The 22,330-nt window shown below is 39.9% G+C and overlaps 1 protein-coding gene across 1 annotated transcript; it reads left to right on the top strand.

Annotated features, from left to right (window-relative positions):
- The first annotated feature begins 231 nt into the window (after positions 1-231).
- Positions 232-18,539, top strand: LOC128735224 (protein twist). Its single transcript, XM_053829717.1, has 2 exons — positions 232-1,433; positions 18,314-18,539. The coding sequence occupies exons 1-2, from the start codon at positions 232-234 to the stop codon at positions 18,537-18,539; spliced, it is 1,428 nt and encodes a 475-aa protein (XP_053685692.1).
- The last annotated feature ends 3,791 nt before the right edge of the window (positions 18,540-22,330 follow it).

The raw sequence follows: 22,330 nt of genomic DNA, 5'->3' as shown, positions 1-22,330 counted from the left end.
CGTCGCGTCGTCGAATGGCTGTGAGGGAGTGTGTTCAGTAGGCGTTGTTTCTCCTGTCAAAGGGAAGAGTTGAACGAAATCATACGCCAGGAAAGCCAAGTGTCGCGTGAGTGAGTGCTTGTGTGTACGTTGAGTTTTTGGTGTGGCTAATTAACAGTGAAATTCACCACCCATTTTGACCAATTTGAATCTAATCGATGGTGAAGCTTAAGTGTTGACCCGGTGCAAGCAATGTCTGTGTGTCCCAATTCGCCCAGGTTAATCCTGGATATTAGTAATAGTCAGTTTGACAATCCTCAGAATGCTCAAACCAGTGTAAGTGGAACGATTGAACAGTCGCCGAAAATGATTAAAGTAGAATCGTACGACCATCTGGATAGTTCCGGTATGAATAATCATCTCCCGCTGCATCATCATCATCATCATCCAACTCATCAACATCAGCAACCGCAGCAGCATCACCATCATCAACAACAGATGGGACAACAGCCTCATCCGCATCCACATCTGATGCAGTCGGCGCCAGACTTTACAACTCTGGTATCTTCCCAGTCGAGCGTTCCATCTACCATCTACGTCTATCAACCTTCATCGATAGTAACAAGTCACATCGTTCCGGTCGTTGATTCCTTGAACGTTCCTCGAAGTGACAGTCTGACGCCGACCGCGAATGCTGCGGTAGTTTGTAAGAAGCGGAAACTTGACGCTGACTACGACTATGAATTCGATCAATCATCGCTCAGTCCTACGGGTCATGACAAACGGCCACGCTACGATGGCACCAACGGATACAGTTACCCTTCCGGTGATTATCTTCATTCGGCAAGCTACGTAGTCATACCGGAACTGGCGAACATGGATGACGACCCGTCATCCACCAAAATGAACCCCAATGGACAGATGCCATACTCGGACCCAAGCCAGTACGGGATCTACTATCACACGGATACTCCTTGCAGCATGGAAAACGATGCCTCTTCCATTTCGGTTTCTTCCAGTCCAAACAAACCGGACGAATCAATCTACCTCCCCAATCCACCGTCCTCGTGCATGATCACCAGCACCATCCAATCGGTGCCAACTCCATCCTCCTGTAGCAATTCCTCACCCAGCTCGATCGTGACTCCCTCCAGCAACAGCAGCTCCCATCCGGCGGAGACGGGCCCTAGCGAGCAAAAAGCGAACATGCCGAAAGCCTCTCCCGGAGGCATCGATGGCAGCAGCAAAAAATCCCGCAGCAATCGAATTCGCAAACGTCACATCCGGGAGTCCATCAGCTACGAGGAACTGCAAACGCAACGGGTTATGGCGAACGTTCGCGAGCGGCAGCGAACTCAAAGTCTGAACGAGGCGTTCGCATCCCTGAGGAAAATCATTCCAACACTGCCCAGCGATAAGCTGAGCAAAATTCAAACACTGAAACTGGCCTCCAGGTGAGTGTATTTTCCCTTTCCTTTTTCTTGAACAGATCTTTTACCCCTATCTTAAGTATGAAACAATTAAAAATCGTTCTCCATCAATCACTTGAACACTTCCCTTGGAGATAAAGTCAATGTTCCCACACCGGAAAGCCGCGGGAACAACGACGACGGGCGGCACAGATTATTAGTATGTCTACCACTAGCTCTCGTACAGTTTCCATTTTCACATGCCACACCATGGCATGGTACCTAACTGCTGTTGTAGCTGAAAAATTGCCGACAAAAAAGAGCAATAAATTTCCACTGCATGCTCATTTCCGTGCTATGATCCGTGCCAGCTATAGCCAAGTCGCTTTTCCACACATCATTCATGTCAACTGCTCCTGCTGAATGGCTGGTGTGCGCGCGCGTGACACTTTTTCTGGGATTCGTTTTTCCCGCCAGCCGAGTGGCGTGGCGGCAAGTGACAGTTAAACTGTTTGAAGTGTCTGCTTGATGAGATTAGAAAAGTAGAGACACACCAGGAACAATTGGCTTTTAATGGTTCGGTGGTTCGCTTAAATGAGGCTGGAAAAGCGGCGACAACAATGGGACAGTAGTAACGTGCAGAGTGTAAACGTCAACCACATATATAGCTTGAAAATATTTTGCTAAAAGCGTGTATCGAAAATTTCAAACGCTTGACCCGCTTGGAATTAATCAAATTAAGTCAGGAGCATCAGCAAAATAAATCTCTTTTCCCTGTATATATTTTTGCTGCAGAAATCTTTGTCTTATTGCACAGTCAGTTATCACGTGTCTGCTGGAAGAACATCGTATTTTGAAGTCAACTAAGACAACATTCATATTTACTATCAATTCATTCATCCCAAATCGAAGACCTTTTCTCGTCATAAGTTGGTTTTACAGACTATCAAAGTGATAAACCAAATAGAAAATTTCTGACGACCACTATAAACAACATTGAACTAACCCTTTTCATGATATAGTGTCATTCTAGTCAGATAAATCCGAGAAAAAATGGTTCACGACTGTGTCGGAAGTGATGGGTCCAACTGAAAAAAATTAAAGAAATTTTCAAGTTGAAGAAACTATTTTTTCCGAACGTCAATTGGATCCTAAACCTTCAAATAAATTAAAATAACCTTAAAATAATTAACACACAGAAATTACGCTAAAGGTTATGTGAATATTTTCTACCGAACTCTTTAAGTTATATTTACCAGAATTTAGGGTTTGCGCTCATACAGCTTTGCTCACGTGAAAACCCATCACTAATAAAGGGTGTCCCACATCAAATTGCACCACGGAAGAAATGCAGTGGAAAATTACCCCTTGGGTATTTTCTCTTGAAAATTTGGATAAAAGTAGTTTAGCACCGTAGTTTAGTAGTTTAGTAGTTTAGTAGTAGTAGCACCGGAGGTCCATTGAAAAATACTGGGCTATTATGAAGCAGGCAATATGAAAATATCCCACGGAGGTCAAATCTGAGGAAGACATGAAGAAAAAGTGGGTTCCCTACACTGCAGCCAAATGGTGTACAAAACTTTTTTAGTGGAGTTAAGCGTCAGGTGCGAGCATACGGTTATAGTATTGAAGTTGAATGAAATAAATATGCCAAAAGCCAATAGGTTATATTTTATTGTCTGAAAGTTTGAAAAGGATCGGTCAATTAGGTAAATTTCTACGGCATTTTTTTCGTGGTGCAATTTGATGTGGGACACCCTTTAAGTTTGACATGAAAAGCAGAAAACTTGCTATTGGAAATTTTATGTGCTTTTTTTACATGTATCAAGAACATGTCTTATTATAGTACTTTTCGGAATAATTTTCACAAGCAAAGCAACAGAATCCCAATGGGAAATCCGCTTTGTCGCCTTTTCTATACGAGCTTTTTATTTTTATGTGTGGAGCGGTTAGCCGCTATGTACTCTCATCGCCAATGCTGGACAATGTGATAACTATCTGCAAAGGGCATGTTTATCTTTTTGAGTAATGCAATTCGCAAGGTCAAGACGCGTTTCTTTTACTATGTTCTATATCTGGCATCACATCTACCAAAAGGAACCATCATTTAGCGCAAAGAGCTATCTAGAGCTTATTTACTCAGTAAATTATTAGAAAATGTTAGTGTGATATCCAAAAGGTTTGATAAAAAGGCGTGTTATTGTCTAGCTGGCTAGTGATCGAGCTTATTACTTAATTTACAGATGAGCTCATCCTTAACTAAGTGTTAGTAAAATATAATTTCAGTTCAGTGCATTTTATCTTGATAGTTAGTATTGCCATATCAGTAGTTCCGTAATGCTTGTATGCAGTATCTGACCTTTGCAGCAGTAATATATCATATATGTATATCACAGTTAGATAATAAATACCAATTATTGTTAACTAGAATCAGCCAACAACCAATTGACATAATATCAATACTGGGGGGCATTGACCAATAGTTTTTCGAAAACCAATTGACAGAAAATCTCATTAGGTATACATCCGTATTAGTATTTGAGCTGGATTTATAAATTTGTAAAATTGAACTGATTTTACCAGGCAATTAAGGGCTAATTCGGGTTAATCGAGTCGGTTTTGGTCCGACACCGACTATTGCGCAACAGCTGCGTTAACACTTGCCGCAGTAAAAACTGAATGGTTTTGTACCAAATCGAGTCGCTACGATACAGCAGCTGTCCAACCCTAGGTTGGCATGCATGACAAGTCGGTAGATTTGGTCTTGCGTAGAATTATGCCTGAAGAACATGCGAACTGTGATTGCGTGGAGCACCATTTTTACGTAAAAACATTGTCGTCGGGCCAAAAAGAGTAGAGTTGTCATTTTTTGTAGAAACTACTGCTACGAGTTGTAGTTTTTTTATAACGGTAGTTTTTTTTACAATCGACGGAGGACGGTTGAAGAACGTAATGCAAAGTGCAAAGAGCGGAAAATTAGGTAGGGGAGGATCATTGAAGCAACGCTTAAGAAGTTGCTGGTAACTTAACTTGTTAGAAATAGATCGTCAACGTAAACAAAATGGCGTTTATTGCATCCGAAGTACATTTTAATTGTTCTGTAAACATAACTGAGATGGATTTTTAAAACAACTATAACTTTTGAGGATACAAACAGATACAGACAACTGACCCTTGCTTTTACAGGTTTTTGTTGTACTTTAAAGTAGGAGTGGTTTGATCTGCCACCATTTGCCATCTTGGGAAATATTTAAGCTCAAAAAAGTACTATTTCTCACAAATAAAGCTCAAAATCTTAGAAACTACAGGACATAACGTATAATAATGTTCTAATAAAATGTTGATTTTAGCAAGATAAACAACTTTCCAAGTATCAAACTTGTATCTCGAATATACGAGAAGATAAATTTCATATCTCTCTTTTAAGGGAATTAATTTCACAAAGATTTCTCTCACAAGAAGGGGCTTGTTATACCAAGAAATGTTCCTAAAGACACTATTGCACCTGGCAGCAATTTTACGAATCCTACGCAAATCCGTTTTTAATAATAATTATCCTGATACTTACTAAATACATTGAAAATATGCTTGTTAAGCAAGGGGGGTGCAGTGGAGAGGCAATAACGAAAAGCTGATGGTTCAAATTGCTAAATTGCAAACATGTGTGATAAACGCAGAAAATAACCACGCTAATAATTTTCGCGTGGGACTCTAAATAGGTGGAAACTCCGCAATATATGCGAAAAACTTCACGTTTCGGCGCAATATCACACGATTACGTATTTCGCTGTTTGGACCACTGTGCGTCGCCGCAAACCAAACCACGGTGTTCAAAATACCGTTATTAAAAAATAAAATAGGATAGGCCATTTAAACGGCAAATGCCAGTTGGTTTGTATTACTGTCCTACACCTCTGTACCATTTTTTTAAAAAATCGATTGACTAATTTTTGAGTTACTCTTTAGCCCTTTTGAAAATTTAAATGGCAGATTCCTCATATAAAGTAAATAAAAATCTTCAATGACACTTCCAGCATGAACGTAAATCACTGCTGGTATTGATTTTTTATGCAACATATGCCCATCGGCGACCATTTTAAGAGTTTTACGCTGTATTGAGACTAATAGGAAATGTTCCGGATTAAGTTATCGCTGTGGGAAATGGTCAGTATCGAACATGAACAATGACCTATCATATGACATCTCAAATTACGCCAGAATTTAAAACTAGATCAATCAAAGTTAGACCAACTACATAGCGCCACTTTGGTTATATCTGGACAAGTTTCGGGGACTTCCGGGACAACCCAGACAAGTGGCCAGTTTCGTCCATGAACAAAAACTTATCGTGCGACACTTTAAATCACAGTAGAATTCAATAACTAGATCAATGGAAGCCAAATCTGCTATCTTGGGCTAGGTTCGGTCATATCTGGACATGTTTGGGGGACTCCGGGTACTCAATTTGGGTTACTTGGATCTATTTTAAAAGTTTGAGTGTTTTTTATGGTGTCGTATGATGAGTTTTTGTCCATGTTCGAAACTGGTCATTTCCTAAGGGTTTCCCATCATTTTCCGCCGGCTATCACCAATTGCGAACAGATTTGTGGGAACTTATCAAGCCGGCTTCGTCGGAGGTCGGTCTACAATGGATCAAATATTTACACTACGGCAGATCCTCCGAAAGGGCCTTAAATACATTTGAATTTGTTCGTTGACTTCAAAGCCGCATATGATACCATCGACCGGAAAGAGCAATGGAAAATCATGGACGAGAACAGCTTTCCCAGGAAGCTCATCAAACTGATTCAATCTACGATGGATGGTACACAGTTCTGTGTTTGGATTTCGGCTGAATTCGAGTTCTTTCGAATCACACAGAGGGCTTCGTCATGCGTTACAAAGTGTTAGAACCGAGCGGATATCAACACGCGGGGCACGATCTTCAACAAATCTAGTCAATTCGTCTGCTATGCCGATGACATGGATATTATCGGCAGGACATCTGTGGCGGTGACCACCAGACTAAAGCGCAAAGCAGAAAAGATTGGGTTAAAGTTAGATACGTCTAAAACAAAGTACATGCTGGCCAGCGGAACCGAGGCCAACCGACTCCACTTGGGAGTAGTATATTTATCGACGGCGATGAGTTTGAGGTAGTCGACGAATTTTGCTGTAGGAGAACGGAGTAGAGAGGCGGAGGATGAACTATGAACTCGCACAGCTCTATGGCGCACCCAGTATCCAAATAGTGGCTAAAGCTGGGCGGATACGATGGGCAGGGCATGTTGCAAGGATGCCGGACAACTACCCTGCAAAGATAGTGTTCGCCTCAAATCCATGTCCCTAAAGCTGGTAGTACAAAGTTAGTTAGCAGAACATTAGCTGCACTATTCAGTTAATTGATGCTCAATTAATGCTAATTAATGCTCCTAACGACGAAAGTAAAGCATTGTTTCATAGGAAAAAACAATGCACTGCTAGCTTTAGATAAAGTTAACAGGACAATATTCGGAAATGACACTTCCGGTGCAGATAGAGATACCCAATTACGATAATAATTTAATGCTCATTTAATGCTCTAGAAAAAACCCGATTTAATCCACCTAGTGGTGAAAGGAACCTTTGTTATACCATCTTTGACATAGGCATTTTCAGTTAAAATATTATTTTTGATTTGTATTTGAATTTGTAATTTTCATAAAACTGATAGAGTCAAATTATATACGCATCACTTTGAACTAAATTCTTATATAAACTGTTTCTTAGGCCCAGCCGTTCTCAAGTTATTCAGATGTGAAATCTTAAAATTATCTATTGGAGTCAACACATGCAAAGTATCCGATAACCGTGTAATCGACTTTCACGGATTTGAACCAAATTTTGTCAGATTGTTCATTTTAGGTCAGAAAGCAAAAATTTTAAATTTGGTACCGGTTGATACCTCCATTAGTGGTACGATTAGTGGTAGTACCTCCTTTTTAAAAAAAGACCCGTTTTGTCAAACCTTTTTATTTTTTAATCACAAATAAACCTGGAAATCTCGACAAACATGTCAAAAAGTCCAATGTGCAAATGAGAGATTCTCTTTGCGTTTCTTCTCTTATGCTTATTACGGCGGCATAAATACATTTCAACCCAATTATTCTAAAGGATAAGCTTTCCAATAACACTAGTAACCGTTTCATGCAAAATAGATGCATTCAAGTGCATTTATGCCACCGTAATAACCGTAAGAGACGAGTCGCAAAGAGAATCTCTCATTTGCACATTGGACCTTTTGGAATGCTGCTCGTCAAATATTAGGCTTAGAAAGAAACTATTTTCACATTCAAATTCCAATTCCAATCGAAAATAGTCGAGTAAAAACTGGCTTTTTTTAGTGTTTTGAGCTGGAAATGATCATAAAGAAATCGACACGTCTTCGGAATTTAATTCAACTGTTTGTTAACGTTGTGCTAGTTATCATCCATATGCATCCTAGCGATAAACAATTTTCAGAGTGTATTTTAAGGAGTGTATGGAGTGTAAGTGTAAGGAGTGTATTAATAGGAAAGCAATGAAAACATCGTGCACAGAATTTTTGAGCAGAACTGGTTTTAAAGTGGCTGTTAGCTTCAGGGTCAATGCTAGCCTAACAAGCCAGTCATTGTATGTTCGAATCTCGACTGATCGGTGTCGCTACAGAGTGAATAGGATCTTTGCCCTAGCCCCGTAATTTTCCTGTACTCAAATAACCGGCTGCGAAGTCTGTCGATAAAGAAGAGTGGCTTTTCGAGATTGATTTGAAATGATGATTTGAAAGATGGTGGACCTATGAGAAAAGTTTTTGATGACATAGGAATCCCTCAGTTTAGTCGTAATGCTTCGTGCATGTTGTGAATCTGAATGCTTTCCCGTTAAAGTTCTGAAGGACGTTTGCACCCATGGCTTTGCTTTGCTTGATTTTAAAGTGGTTTCTTCAAACAAATCATTAAATTTCGCAACCAGTAAGAGATAGATAGTTACTATATGCAGCAAAGTTGCTTATTTTAGTGTTCTGGAATTTTTGTGAAGACGCTATTTTTTTGGACGCATGTAAAAAACAAAAATTTGTGTCACCCTATTAGGTGGATTCACGGTCACCCTAAAAGTGTAAGAAAAGGTACTATATTTTATTAATTAACTGCTGCAAAGAAACATCCGTTGAAAAATTACACGTTTTTACTATATTATTCTGTTTTAAAGGTTTTCGTCCAATTAAAGGTTTGGTCATTAAGGTTTTCTTGAATAAATTTCATCAATCATTTTTTTTAAATATCTTTTGACCAGTAGAACCAATCCTTATGAAACTTGGTAAATACATTTGCAGTGTTAAGACCTCTCGTTTAATATTAAAACAATTGAAACTAGATAAATTATCTTGGTTAAAATCGCTATAAAGTATTGTAAATTTTAACGTGTAACTTCAATTACTCATAACTTTCAAACCAAAAGTCCAATCAAAAAACCATTCAATAGTGATCTATCCGGCTATATTACCTTTCAAATGAGACTAATAGTGCATAAATCGGCTTGGCCATCTCTGAGAAACAGGCGATAATTATTACCTTGTCAAAAAACGTTTTTAAGCATAACTTTCAAACTACTTATTTGTTTTTAATAAAACTTCCCGAAAATTTTTATAATTTAGGAAGAGCTTTCATTTGGTACTAAGATCATTGAAATCGGTTGTGTGGTTCCTGAGAAAACCGTGTCACGTGGTTTTCACATTTTTGCTTATAACTTTTAAACGAAACATCGGACCACGAAGCAATTCAATAGTGATATACTAGGCAATAATACCTTTCAAATGAGACTAATAACGTATAAATCGGTTCAGCCATATCTGAGAAACAGGCGATAGAAAATGAGCTGCACACACACACATACACACACACAGACATTGCTCAGTTCGTGGAGCTCTATCGATTGGTATATGTGATTCGGCCCTCCGGGCCTCGGATCAGTTTCGTGTTTTTCGACCAATTTCTAAACCTTTGTTATATACTATAACAAAGGTAAAACATAGTTTCGGTAACTTTGATAGTCATTTTCCATGAAAAATTGAGCGAAAAAGAAAATGTACTGGTAACTTTATCTTAAGCTAGCAGAACATTTTCTTTTTCGCTCAATTTTTTATGCAAAGTTACCATCAAAGAGCTATAGGGACATCTAAAATCCGGTAGGAACAAGGCGACCAGGAGCGAGCAAGATGGCTAGATCAGGTGAAGCGAGATCTGGCGGAGAGTACTCGGTGTCCGAGGAACTGGAGAGCGGTAGCCCACAACCGAGTTAATTGGAGAAACCTTGGTCAACAGGCTTTGTCTTAAGACGGCCACTTAAGTAAGTAAGTAGCAGTTCATCCTATTCTTCATCGACATAGCTCTACACCTGAAGCGGGATGCATACTTGTAGTGTTCGACATCGGAACGAAAACTGAAGTCCGGGTTCCGGTCCGATTTGGCTCTGTTCTGGTTCCGGAACCAGAACCGACCCAAATCGGACCGGATTATTAGTCTTTATAGTCGCAATAACAAAGTTCGTGCCGATTTTTTACCGGACCGGACCGGACAGGAACCCGGACTTCAATTTTCGTTCCGATGTCGAACACTACATACTTGTTCACGCTGACGATCTCAAACTGTCTCTTAATGTGCGCTCTCTCGACGATTGTCATCGGTTGCAGGATTTACCTACTAGATGTGTTTGTGAACTGGTGCAATTTAATCTACTTGGTAAATGTGAGGTAATCATGTTGTTTTCTGATTTCATCCCTTTGTTCTACCGGACATGATATGAACCAACTAGCACAGTGTCAATAAACAGTTGAATTATGACCGAAGACGTGTCGATTTCTTTCTCAAATAACAAGCTAAATGATTTAACGAAGATTGCTTTCTCTAGCGATGACATATAGATAATAATCATCTAACTTACAACTTTCAAATTCATTACAAATTCATTACTTGAATCATTTGACTGATAGTTGGACATTGCTAAATGACCGCGGCTTCAAACGTGCCGAAACGGTGCCGTTTAGTTGCAGAATCCACCGGTTTCCGCGCATAATTTTCCCGATTTGAAATATTTAGAGACGAGTGAAAGGAAAAATAAACAAAATTATGGAAAATGATCGACGTCGCGCTGCGCTTCTACGCCTACAACTACTCTTGGCTATGCTTTTACCCGGAGCAGACAGAGATTCTCCACCCCAACGATTTTCCACGAAATGATTTTCCTCGTTCGCACGTACACCCAAAGCGACGGGTGGTTTGGGAACCAAACTAACAGATCTATTCGTAGTTAGGTAGTTTCGTAGTTTCGTGCGATCGCAACTAATTTTGGGTGTAACTAGCACCGGCGCAGTCAATCGTATTCGGCTGGGACGACGACCATGGTTTACAATTTTGCGCCTTTGATATATTATTTATAATGATGATGTTGATGGGATTTCAAATAAAAGTTAAGCGAATATTTAAGTATCGCGTAAATTTAGATGACTCCCATTTTGGACGTCTGACTGAGACGGCGGCGGCGGCGCCGGCGACGACGACGGTAGCTTGCAATTCAAGATGGAAACAAAGAGCGCCAAGTCGGTGGCTAAAGTTCACCCGTCGTAGATCATTTCGCTGCCGGCACAATTTTCGTTTGGTACGGGAAAAAATCAAACGATCGTTGATGTCTCAGTTTGGAATTCCGGTTGGACGTTCTTAGAAGTGGTTGATTTTTTTTCAGTTTCACAAAGAATATGCTTTGAAGATGACCCTTACCCCACTTGAGAAGTATGCATGTTTGTCGGAACAGTCTTCTCTTAAAAGCAGAGCGGTTTGCCAAAAAAAGAAAACAACGCAATGTGATACTTTACTTCCAATGAATCGCACTTGCTTGAATTTCAATGTTCAGTTTCGTTACCGGTTTTGCTCTTTCGCCAAGTGGAGCAGCGCGGTCGTTTGTGGTCGCACATTCTATTTAGCAGGTCGTTTATCATTATAGCATAGTAGTCATTGTTTTTTCGGAAAGTTAGCGGTGACAGTTTCGACTTTGTAGGAAAATATGAAAAATAATCCGGAACAGTTTTTGCTGCTGAAAGATCACAAGCAACGCGAACTGAAAAATGGTTTAGTAGGGGATTTGCGAGGTTAAAGAAAACCGAGTGTCAGCGAACAAAACTGACGCTATGTAGCAGATGGAGTCTCCAGCTGCGAAAAGACATCATAACGGAAAAATGACGTAAGCATTTTTGAACTGTTACTTTGAACTGAAACACCTTGCAAACCGTCGTAGTTTCAAAACACAGAAGTCATTCAAGATTCCATTTCCGGACAAGAACCAGGCTGCAATGTGCAGACTACACAGAACATCCGGTTGCCGTAAAAAACGCACATTTCCTGGTAGGTAGATCCTTTACCGCGAAATGACACTCATTAATAATTCTGAACAGGATGGCCAACCGGTCGTAAAACAAATGCATTCAGCAACAATAATGAGCTACACAACACTCATTATTGAGGCAAGACAGGCAGCCAGTTGACAAGAACGGTTCTGTGAGACTCGCTGAGAAAACACCAAAGGACAAGAGGCGTTAGTAGCGCCCGAAGAAACATAATGCAACCGTCAAAAAACCATTTGCTTGCGAAAACCTCGCCAGAAATAGATCACGCAGCTTCCTACAAGTACTTTTACGACCGCAGCGAAAGGGCCTATCGACTGTGACTTCGAGTGGCACCTTTCCGTCGATCGCGACCGACCGACCGACCGAAAGGCATGACAACTTTTACGACGTTCCGGATAGGTCTTTGTTTTCGTCACGAAACGCACGAATGCATCGCACGGTTTTCGCTTGCCACTGGTCATGGTTCAAAAGGCAGAAAGTGTGGAGAACATTTGGGTCGGTGCTGGTCGAAGTTTTTGGAACAAATAAAATGCAAACTCAAACTCATTTTACAAGCTGCAGCCAGAATCAGGGTAACAGTTTGAACGTGTGCCAACTGGGTTAAAAGTTGTGATAATAGTTGAGTATCTAATTCTTTAATTAACGTATTTTGTAAACATGTTCATGGAAACAATTTTACATACTAAAGATTAGTTAAGGTATCTTAAACCGCACTATAAATATATTTTTCTATACTTCTGCTAAGACTATAAGATATACTCAGAAGTAATCAGTTCTCTCAAAACAATTATGTTATACCTAGTCCACTTCAAAAGTTTTCTTCAAAAGTTTGGTATTTACTGACAAAGGATCCCGAAGAGAACTTTATACGGCGAACTAGCAATTTTCAGTTGCTACAATCGAGTCTGTGTGCCTTCTTCCGCCGTTACGGTTGCTCTTCTCTTTCAAAAGTTCAGTCAAAAATATCTTATTAATTAATGCAGAAAAAGCGAAACCGTCTCCAGCAAAAATATTCCTCTTTAATGTGCAAAATGTTGTCTAGAACATCACATTGAGCTGTCTGTTGAAATAAACATGTTACAAGAAGAAATGTGATTTGAGGGGTCGTTTATAAACAAAGGTCTATTGCTAAAAATGGGTAAAAGGTAGAAGTCTGATATCTTCAGAAAAAATACTTGAAGTTGGTTTATCTTTTATATTCTGAAACCAAAAAGGTGAAAAAAAATTTACTCAAAAAGTTATTACTTAAATTGTTGTTAAAGTCACACGTAAATATTGGAAGACCCCTTCAAAAGATGCATCATTTTTTCATTCAAAAAGTTGCCGAAGACTACATTGAGCTGAGACACGCCGTTTAACCGCAAATATATTTGTCCCGAAATTTCTATTTCTCCATCATACCTGTTCGGTTGTTCCGGGAAAGAACACCTTTTGGATCAGCTAGGTAGCAGATCAAAGCTAGAAAAATATTTATTTTAATTTTGTTTGTTACAAACTTCACTGTTAGCTTACATATTTAGTGTTCTTGTAAATTTTCACGTTTATTTATCCTCCACGTGTCCTTACGAAACTATTTCGATACCTGTGACAATTGGTTTGTGTTTTATTAGATACTGTTATTTACTATCGCGTTATTTACTATCGATTTTTAGCATTTTATTACCTTACGCTTTTCGCGTAAGGTAATGTAAGGTGCCACTTTCTATCAGTCTCCCACTTCCTATATAACTCCAATTACCCTATCTATCTATCCAAATATTTTTCACCTTCTACACTTCTAAATTCCAATCTTTCGCTATAACTTTCCACTATGGCACTTTCTGTCTTTAACGTCCATCTTCATCTATCTTTTCCGTGATGACCTTTTCGACTCTGATGACATTTCCGATCGCTGTCACCTTCCGTGGTAGTGTTGCTAACACTTGGTGTCTGCTGCGGTAGGGGTTGTTCGCAACACTTCCCCGGCCCGTAACTCTGGATCTGAACTTGGATTCAAGACAGTATTACCGTCATCTATTTCTAGAACAGCCAACACCGCCGTTGCTCTCTTAAAAACTCCACTGCTTGTACGGATCCAAGCCTGACGGACCCGTCCGTCGCTGGCCACAATAGGTTCTTGGACTATTCCGCGCACCCAAAGTTTTCGTTTAGTCCCCTCCACTATATAAACTAAGTCTCCTGCTTGTAGCGGTTTTGCTTCTCCATACCATTTGGTTCGCCGGTTGACTGATGGAACGTACAGGGCTTAAAAAGGAATCGCAAGTTGAATGTGACTGCCGTGAATGCGAACTTTCCGCATTCAAACTCCGATTTTTGAACGATCATTTGACCGTTTTTTTAATCCAGTCAAACTGCCGCTTGCGCTGCTGCCGTCGTACAATTCATGCGGCATCTCAGCAAAAGCAAACAGTCGATCTCCCGTTTTGCTTTGCGCTTTGAGAATATAAACTGCAAACTGACTGGAAGCATACGGTGACGTATTTTTTCGTTTCTCTTTTTGTCTCCAAATCGGCTGCTCACAGTAAAAGTTTGTCACCCAGACGTCGGTCCGACGCAAGCAAAATATTCGTTTGTATTGGACGGAGTCCGACCGACTTCTTCCATGCACATGTAGTGGTTGTTTTTTTGTAGTATTGAATCATACGATTGTGCGGTTGCTTTTCGTAGCGTGGTGATTGCCAGTCATTTGACTGTTTTGCAGTCATTCGCTGCTCCAAACGGTAAAGGCAACTTGATCGAAACGAAAATGTCAAAAAGTTTTAGAAGCCGTTCGTTCTGCAGCGTGCAGTCGGCGTTTGACTGAGCAAAATGCCAGTTGTGTTATGCATAGCATTCGTATTCCACCTCTAAACGGACGGTGTGAACTTGAATGCGCGTTAGTGACTGCGGTAGAAAAAAAGGATCGGTCGAAGCCCTGGGAACGTATTCTTTGATCCATCTATTCCACATTTCTGTCGCTAGTTGCTGGTATCGGTGATAATTGTCACGAAGAGCTTCGCCAGATGTAGGTGGCGAAGGCGTCAACAAAGGTTCGTTGGGCGCTACTCCCCTAAGGAAGTGGTTAGGGGTTAGCGTATCCACTTCGTCGGCCTCCTGGGATACATATGTTAAAGGCCGCGCATTAATCATGTCTTCTGCCTCGCAAATAGAAGTCAACAGAATTTCATCTGTCAATTTCCGCCCGTCGTCGATTACAGCTAAAACCTCCTTCGTAGATCTCACCAAGCGCTCCCATACGCCCCCCATGTGAGGAGCGGCGGGGGGATTAAAGTTCCATTTTGTTCGAGCACTTGTTAACTCGCTGCCACAATCTTCATTTATTTCGCATATTAATTTCTCTAATTCTTTACTCGTCCCTTTCAGATTTGTTCCGTTATCTGAGAAGAATTCTAACGGAGGTCCACGGCGACAAATGAATCTTCTCAAAGCCATAAGGCATGCTTAGGTTGTTAAAGTGTGGGTCACCTCGAGATGAATAGCTCTCACTACCATGCAGGTAAACAACACGATCCAGCGTTTTTCCTTCCGTCTACCAATAGATACTTCAAAGGGTCCCAAATAGTCGATTCCGACAAAGGTAAATGGGCGTTGGTACAGAATCAATCTTTGGATGGGTAAAGGTGCCATACGCGGGGTACGTGGACGGTTACGTTTGACCTTACACCACATGCACTCTTTCGCTACCCTCTGGACCATTCTGCTTAACGTTGAAATATAAAAGCGTTGTCTGAGTTCGTTTTTTACAGTTTCCCTATAACCATGACCGAATTTTTCGTGATAGTGCTGAATTAATTTTACTGTCAGAGGCTGCTCCTTTGGTAATATTATCGGGAAACGTAGATCAAATGGTAGAAACTGAGCATTATTCGTCCTTCCCTCCATACGCACTAATCCGTATTCGTCGATCAACGGTGCTAGTTTGTACAAAGGACTTGTGACATCTACTGTTAGCCACTGAGAGGCTGGGTTATCCTTGTTATGCAATAATACTTTTAGATCACCACCGTTTGTCTCTGCTTGAACCATTTTGAAAAGACAAGTTTCTGCTTTTAACAGTTCATCTTGTGTCAAAGGTAAACGTGTCTTGGGTTTATTTTGTTGTACGAGCGTTTTCTGCTGGCCTACTGTTGCTTTCAGCACCTTTGTGCGACCTTTTACAGTTACTTATAAATCTCAATACGCAAGCCATAGTCCGAACAACGACAGTATATTTCGAAGTTTTATTTACGTCGAGTACAGATTCTGGCAATGGTATGTCGTGAATCAATAAATAAGATCGCAACTCTTCAGTAACGTTTGCTTTTACCTCTGGCTGCGCTGGCCAATCCTCTTCTTTGCGCCACAAGAAATCTACACCTGTGAACCACGAACTTTCCGAATGTAACTTCCACCCTTGCTTCCACTTTGTCACGCAATCCGCCCTATTAAATCCCGAAGGAACCCAGCGCCACTCTGAAGCATTAGTTAGACTAATAATCTCTCCGATACGAAATCCCACGAATGGCCAATCGAGGAATACGTTGAAAAGGGTTATGCCCACAGGATAACGAACGAAGAGCAGACGAAATCGAGTTCCGCTGCCATTTGGTATCTTCCGTTAAATGTGGTATTAAATCCACGTAAACCAAACAAAATACGTTTGGTATGGGACGCGGCAGCATCGGTCAACGGTGTGTCACTAAATTCCGAGCTCCTTACAGGCCCCGACATGCTAACGAGTCTCCCAGCAGTTATTCAACGCTTCAGAGAAAAACGTTTCGCCTAGGGAGGCGATATAAAGGAGATGTACCACCAACTCCGTATCAGATCTCTAGACAAGCAGGCGCAACGCTTTCTGTACCGCTTTAAAGACGAGCCACCACAAATCTTTGTTATGGACGTTGCTACGTTTGGGGCGACCTGTTCGCCCTGTTCGGCACAGTTCATAAAGAACTTGAATGCCGAGGAACATTCAAATCTATACCCGGAGGCAGCAGCCGCAATCATCTCCAAGCACTACGTCGATGATTATCTCGACAGTGCCGACACAGTAGGGGAAGCAATAGAGCCCCCCGTAGAGATCACCTCTATCTAGGTTTATTTATTTTCCTAGATCTACTGACCTCTATTACTTTCCTTCAGTTGGGTCACCCCTGCGAAATGGTACTTTCTACGAAAAGATTTTCCGTGAAATGGTACATCCCGCGTAAGGTTTTTCGCGAAATGGTATTCTGCGAAACTCTATATTCCATGTTATAGTCAACCGAGAATTGGTGTTCCGCAAAATGGTATTCGGCGAAATGGTTTGTAATAATGGTGAATATTTAAAGGCTATCCGCTTTATTATATCAGGATGAGCGTTGGGGGGAGTTGTTTTCTACTTTACTGTGAGGAAAATTTATTCATTAAAACACCCATGAACTCCTCAGAAACTTGCAAAACTCGAGATTGTGATAAAGGTCATCCGAGATTCACGATTTATCTACAACATAGTTTAATTTGTGGCAATACGAAGTTTGTCGGGTCAGCTAGTAGTTTTAATTTCTTGTCAAACGTATGAATAATAGTTTTTAATTCTAGTTTTAAGTTCTCAAGAACATCGTAAAATGAATTAGTCAGAATTGTTTGTTTTCCGTAATGCTATTATTTCGAGTCACCCACCCTGACTCAATTTAAGACAAAATCAACGCATTACATGATGGCTTCATCATCACTTTTCCTGTGAAAAGCGAGAACAACCTTACGAAGAACAGTAGGCGTTAATCTATCCCGGTAATAAAGCATACCTAAACTCGTCTAGAGCAACCACCAAATCCCCATCCAGTGCAGCAGTCAGTCAAAAACTAGGCGATGACGTAAGGTCAACACCCAACTTGGTGGGAAAGTTTTTTTTTCGTCCGCAGCTTAAATCGGATATAACCGCACCGCATAGTAGGCCGCGATGATGGGTGATATCATAAATAGCAACATGTTCACCAACATCGATCCTCCCGGATGAATGCCGTCGACGACGACGACGACGATGATGATGCAGGTACCGATGTCATCAAAGAGTGGAGGGGGGGGGGGAGAGGGCAAAACAAAGAAAAAAGTTAAGCCGCTGCTGTTGTGGCTTTGCTTCAGGAGCTAAGCTAATGAACGAACAGAAAAAAAATCGAGCGGGAAAATGTTGTCTTCCAGAACGCGAAACATGTGTTAAATGTTCGTCAAAATTGGTGCTGTTTTTATCGTGCATTTGTGTTTTCGTCGCTTTTTTTTGTCTGTGGTATGTTTTTTTGCTCGCTGGTATTATGAAAACATTTCATAACGTGTTGTTGGTTATTTTAATTTTATTCACTCGCTCATTATCAATCCCTTGGAAAGTTGACTGAACATGTGTTGAGAGTTTCGCTTCTTTGTTTCGAACTTTTAAGTCTACATTATGGCAAAATTTACGATCAACATTCAAATTTAACATCTTAGTTCATGGAAAATTGAGTCATAGCAATCAAACTTACCAGCATTTTTCCCCGTTCTCTCCGTTCCGTTGCAGGTACATCGACTTCCTGTACCGGGTCCTGTCGAACAACGAACTGCCGCTGCTGGAGGAAACGCAGAAGAATCTGGTCGGCTCGGGTGCCGCCAGCAATGGGCTGCAGTTCAGCGGCAGTGGCATCCTGGCGCACGAGAAGCTCAGCTACCTGTTCAGCGTGTGGCGCATGGAAGGTGACTGGAGCAACGGAAGTAGCAGTGGCGGAAGCTCCAGCGGCAAGGAGTAACCCTGCACTAGAGAGAAGAAAGAAAGAAAGAAAAAAGAAGTATTATTTAGTGCTGTAAGGAAGAGGGTACCGTTCCTAAGTGGCTAAGTCGGAGCGAGGCAGCTTCGTCCGAGAAAACGCAAGGATCAAGCGCGTGAGATATTTCTTCTAAGAAATGCAAAACTATTCCAAAACTCATAGTTAGCTAAGAACCAATCTGAGTATAGAAGTGCTATAAGCCGATATGATTATGAATAATTAAAACGTGTATGTGTTAAGTGTTGTTATAAACTACAGTTAATGAAAAAATAATAGAGAGATTAGATATTATAGGAACTCGATCGGTTTTGACCAGGTCAAAACCGAATCGATGCTTTCGCAGATCATACTCTAATCCAAATGTGGTACGCGTATACTTACCTTAGATGCTACTCTAACGTTCAACTATACAAAAGCTCCATTCGTAAGCATTTCCATTTTATTACCTATCTATTTTTGCTCGTCCTTTTTTTCCGTTATGCTATGTTAAATCTACTTATATGTATTGAATGATAATAAGTACAGAAAGTAACAGTTTCTGCTGCATTAGTGTGCCATAATAATCATGGAATCTGAAATCCAAAGATTTAAAGAACTATCAATAAATACTGTGTTATCGGCAATTGTGAGCCGTGCGACACACTCTGACAAATGTAATAAAATTGCTTTTATTTAATTCCAAATCTATCCGAATGATTAGTTGCAAAACAAACAACGGTAAGTAGATATTAAGAAAAATTCGAATCACAGCTCAAAGCTTCAAGTAGGTACTCCGAGTGATCAGCCGGTTCTTTTATTCATATTCCAAACAGGTAGGAAAATTAAAACGAGAACTTCATACTGTAACAATTATGAAATATCTTGCATGTACCTCACCCTTTGTTTCCAAAGCAACTGTTATGAATATGTTTCGAAATTGATGTATGCGATACATTGTCGGATACCGCAGTTTTTTTTATTATTGGTTTTGGGCGACCTTTTGGGTTACCTATTTGAATTTCTTCTCCTGGTCGATTTTCCATCCAACGAACCCATCGGGCTATATAATCGTTCATCAGCAGTTTAACGAAGAAATAATCACTGTTCTGTCGTCTCTACGTCTTGACTAACATTTCGCTGTCAAGAAATCCTTGTATAATTGCTGTTTCTGTGCAGGCAACCGCTTTGAAACCAACGCTTTCTGCAATTTTACGTTGGGCAGGTCATGCTTCTTCGCTTTGCGCTTGGAAATTTTCTTTTTCAACCGTGCTGGCTCTATTTCTATTATAAAAATAAAATTTAAAAAAATGAAATAAAAAGAAATAGTAAAATTAAAATGGCAATTATACCTTTTTTATCAGAGCTTAAAGTACACTCAAGTACTTTTTTTACACGGTTTGTTTTTTCGAATATTGAGAACGGGGCTATTTAGGTACCATTCATTTATTTCTCAATACGTTTGGGAGAGGCCCGACATTCGTCACGTATTTTGTAAATGGTCCCTAAATTGCACCGTTCTTGAGTAATCGAAAAAAACAAACCGTGTAAAAAAAGACTCGAGTGTATTGATAGAGGACTCAAACGTCGATGGGTTTCGTTCGTTAGTCATTCTTGATGCCATTTTCCCCGGTTACTTTTATACAGGAGGAATTCTAGAAGACATGAAAGTGAGGTTATGGCATGAATGTATCTAATTTTTATACTTACATTAACGTCAGTAAGTTCATCGTGTAAAAATTGAAAGTTTGTAGCATGAATAATCTCAAGTATTCGTTTTTTACGCCTTTTGTTGCCTATTTTGACGTAGGACTACGTCTTACGGCAAGGTTTGGGATAGGGTGTCATTCCAAAAAATCTTTCTCGAAAAGTGGTCAGGTTTTGAACGCTAATAGCTTAGCGGTTTCCTGATCGATTTTCAATATTCTTACACCAATCGATCGGAAAAACTTCTACGCGTCGGCCCAAATGAAGAAAAACGTTGATTCTTGAGTTTGCACTATTGAAAAATTAAAAAAAAGCTGTGTTTAACCAGAATTCTCGCTTTCGTGATTGGTTGTTGGAAATGACGTCATCACAGTGGTAACGCGTTTTCACGTTTCGGCTTATAATTCAGTCAATTCTTAATAGATTTCCAAAATATTTACACCAATCGAACGGAAAATAGAGTTGAAAAATATAGAAAACTATTGATTTTTAACGCGCGTCATTGCAAAATTGAAAATGACTCTAACTCGGTTTAACTAGAAATTGTCGCTTCGTGATTGGTTGAAATAATTTCCAATTATTTTCAAACAAGTCTTATTACAATTCAGGAATCAGCGAGAAAGTTGAAAGAAAATTTTCTTTAATTCTACTATAACAAAGTTACAAGAGAATTAAATGGAATCCTAGTTTTTTTATTGATTGCCTACAACTGCCAATTCCTTATTTTGTGATGGACCACCAACGGCAACACGAGTCAATGTGACGATTAATTTCAATAATCGTCACATTGAAAAAATGTCTGCCGTGAACAAGTGATAGCAAAACCAAGTTAACATAAAATTAAGCATTAATTCATCGCAACAAATGCACAGAAAAACACAATAAAACTAAACCCAATTTGATGTTATGAAAACTGCTGGCTCAATAAACTTTATTGTGATCAGCAGAGATAGGCCAACATTTTTTTATATCTTCATATAAGGATGTTTTCATTCTTAAAAGGACGGTTTCTGGTGTAATTGATAAAACTGTTAGAGATCTCGGCCTTCTTCTCACTTTTCATGGGCAATCCAAGAGCTTGAATGTTTAACAAAACATCTCTAGTAGGGTACCCCGGGGTAATATGCACCGTTTAAGGAAATCGCGGTTTTTTCTTGTTAAAGCTTAAAACCAATACCAATCTTATATACTGAGCATAGTTTCAAGAATTTTAGTTAAAAGTTTCTATAGCTATCATGCTAAAAACTTTTGTGAAAAAGGCGTGCAAAGTGATTTTTGAGGCAAAAGAATGAAAATGCAACTAGCCGGGGCAAAATGCACCCATGTATGTTTTGCAACAATTAATTAGAATATATTCAATGAATTCAATAACTGTAATACAATTCGTGCGTGCTTACTGACAATGTCATTTCTAGTTTTCACCGAATACTGTAATTAGACTTCCTAAACGAGGGAAGGAAGATAAATTATTGGAGGTGTGTTTTCTTCGGAATTCCGTGAACCCGAGTAGCATAATTTTTGAAACACAGTATTTAACCGCCTCCAGCGCTGACTGCAGTTGTTTAACAGTGCTTGAAAACTACAATATTAGAGATTCGGACGTGATTGCGAATCATTTTTAAAAAGAAGCCAAGTAAATAATAAAACATGTTTGCTGAGAGTGCATTTTGCCCCGAGTAACAAAAGTTAAAACAAAAGTAATAAATATCAAAACTTGTGATGTTTTATCAGAATTGTGTAGCGAATTAATCGAATTATAACATTTACCGGCTATTAAAATTTTCAGAGCAGTTAAACAGTTTTAGCGAAACGAAGCAAAAAGTTACAGCTTAAATATTTTTGTTATTTTATTTACATTTACTTATTATATAGAACTGCCAAATTGACACAGTACCCAAAGTAAATATCGATTTAACTGGCAGAATTACTTTTTTGTTTTTATAATGTGTTTTAGCTTAGAAATGAAGGGGGTGCATTTTGCCTCGACGGTGCTTATCACCTCAGGTACCCTCAACTCCGAAGAAAAGTTTGTTCATTTCTCCGTCGATTCGGACAGCCAGCTACGGAAGATACCGGTCTTCCCGTCGTCA

Source organism: Sabethes cyaneus, chromosome 2 (assembly GCF_943734655.1).
Source record: "Sabethes cyaneus chromosome 2, idSabCyanKW18_F2, whole genome shotgun sequence".
Taxonomy (NCBI): Eukaryota; Metazoa; Arthropoda; class Insecta; order Diptera; family Culicidae; genus Sabethes; species Sabethes cyaneus.
This window is presented reverse-complemented; position numbering and strand designations above follow the sequence as displayed.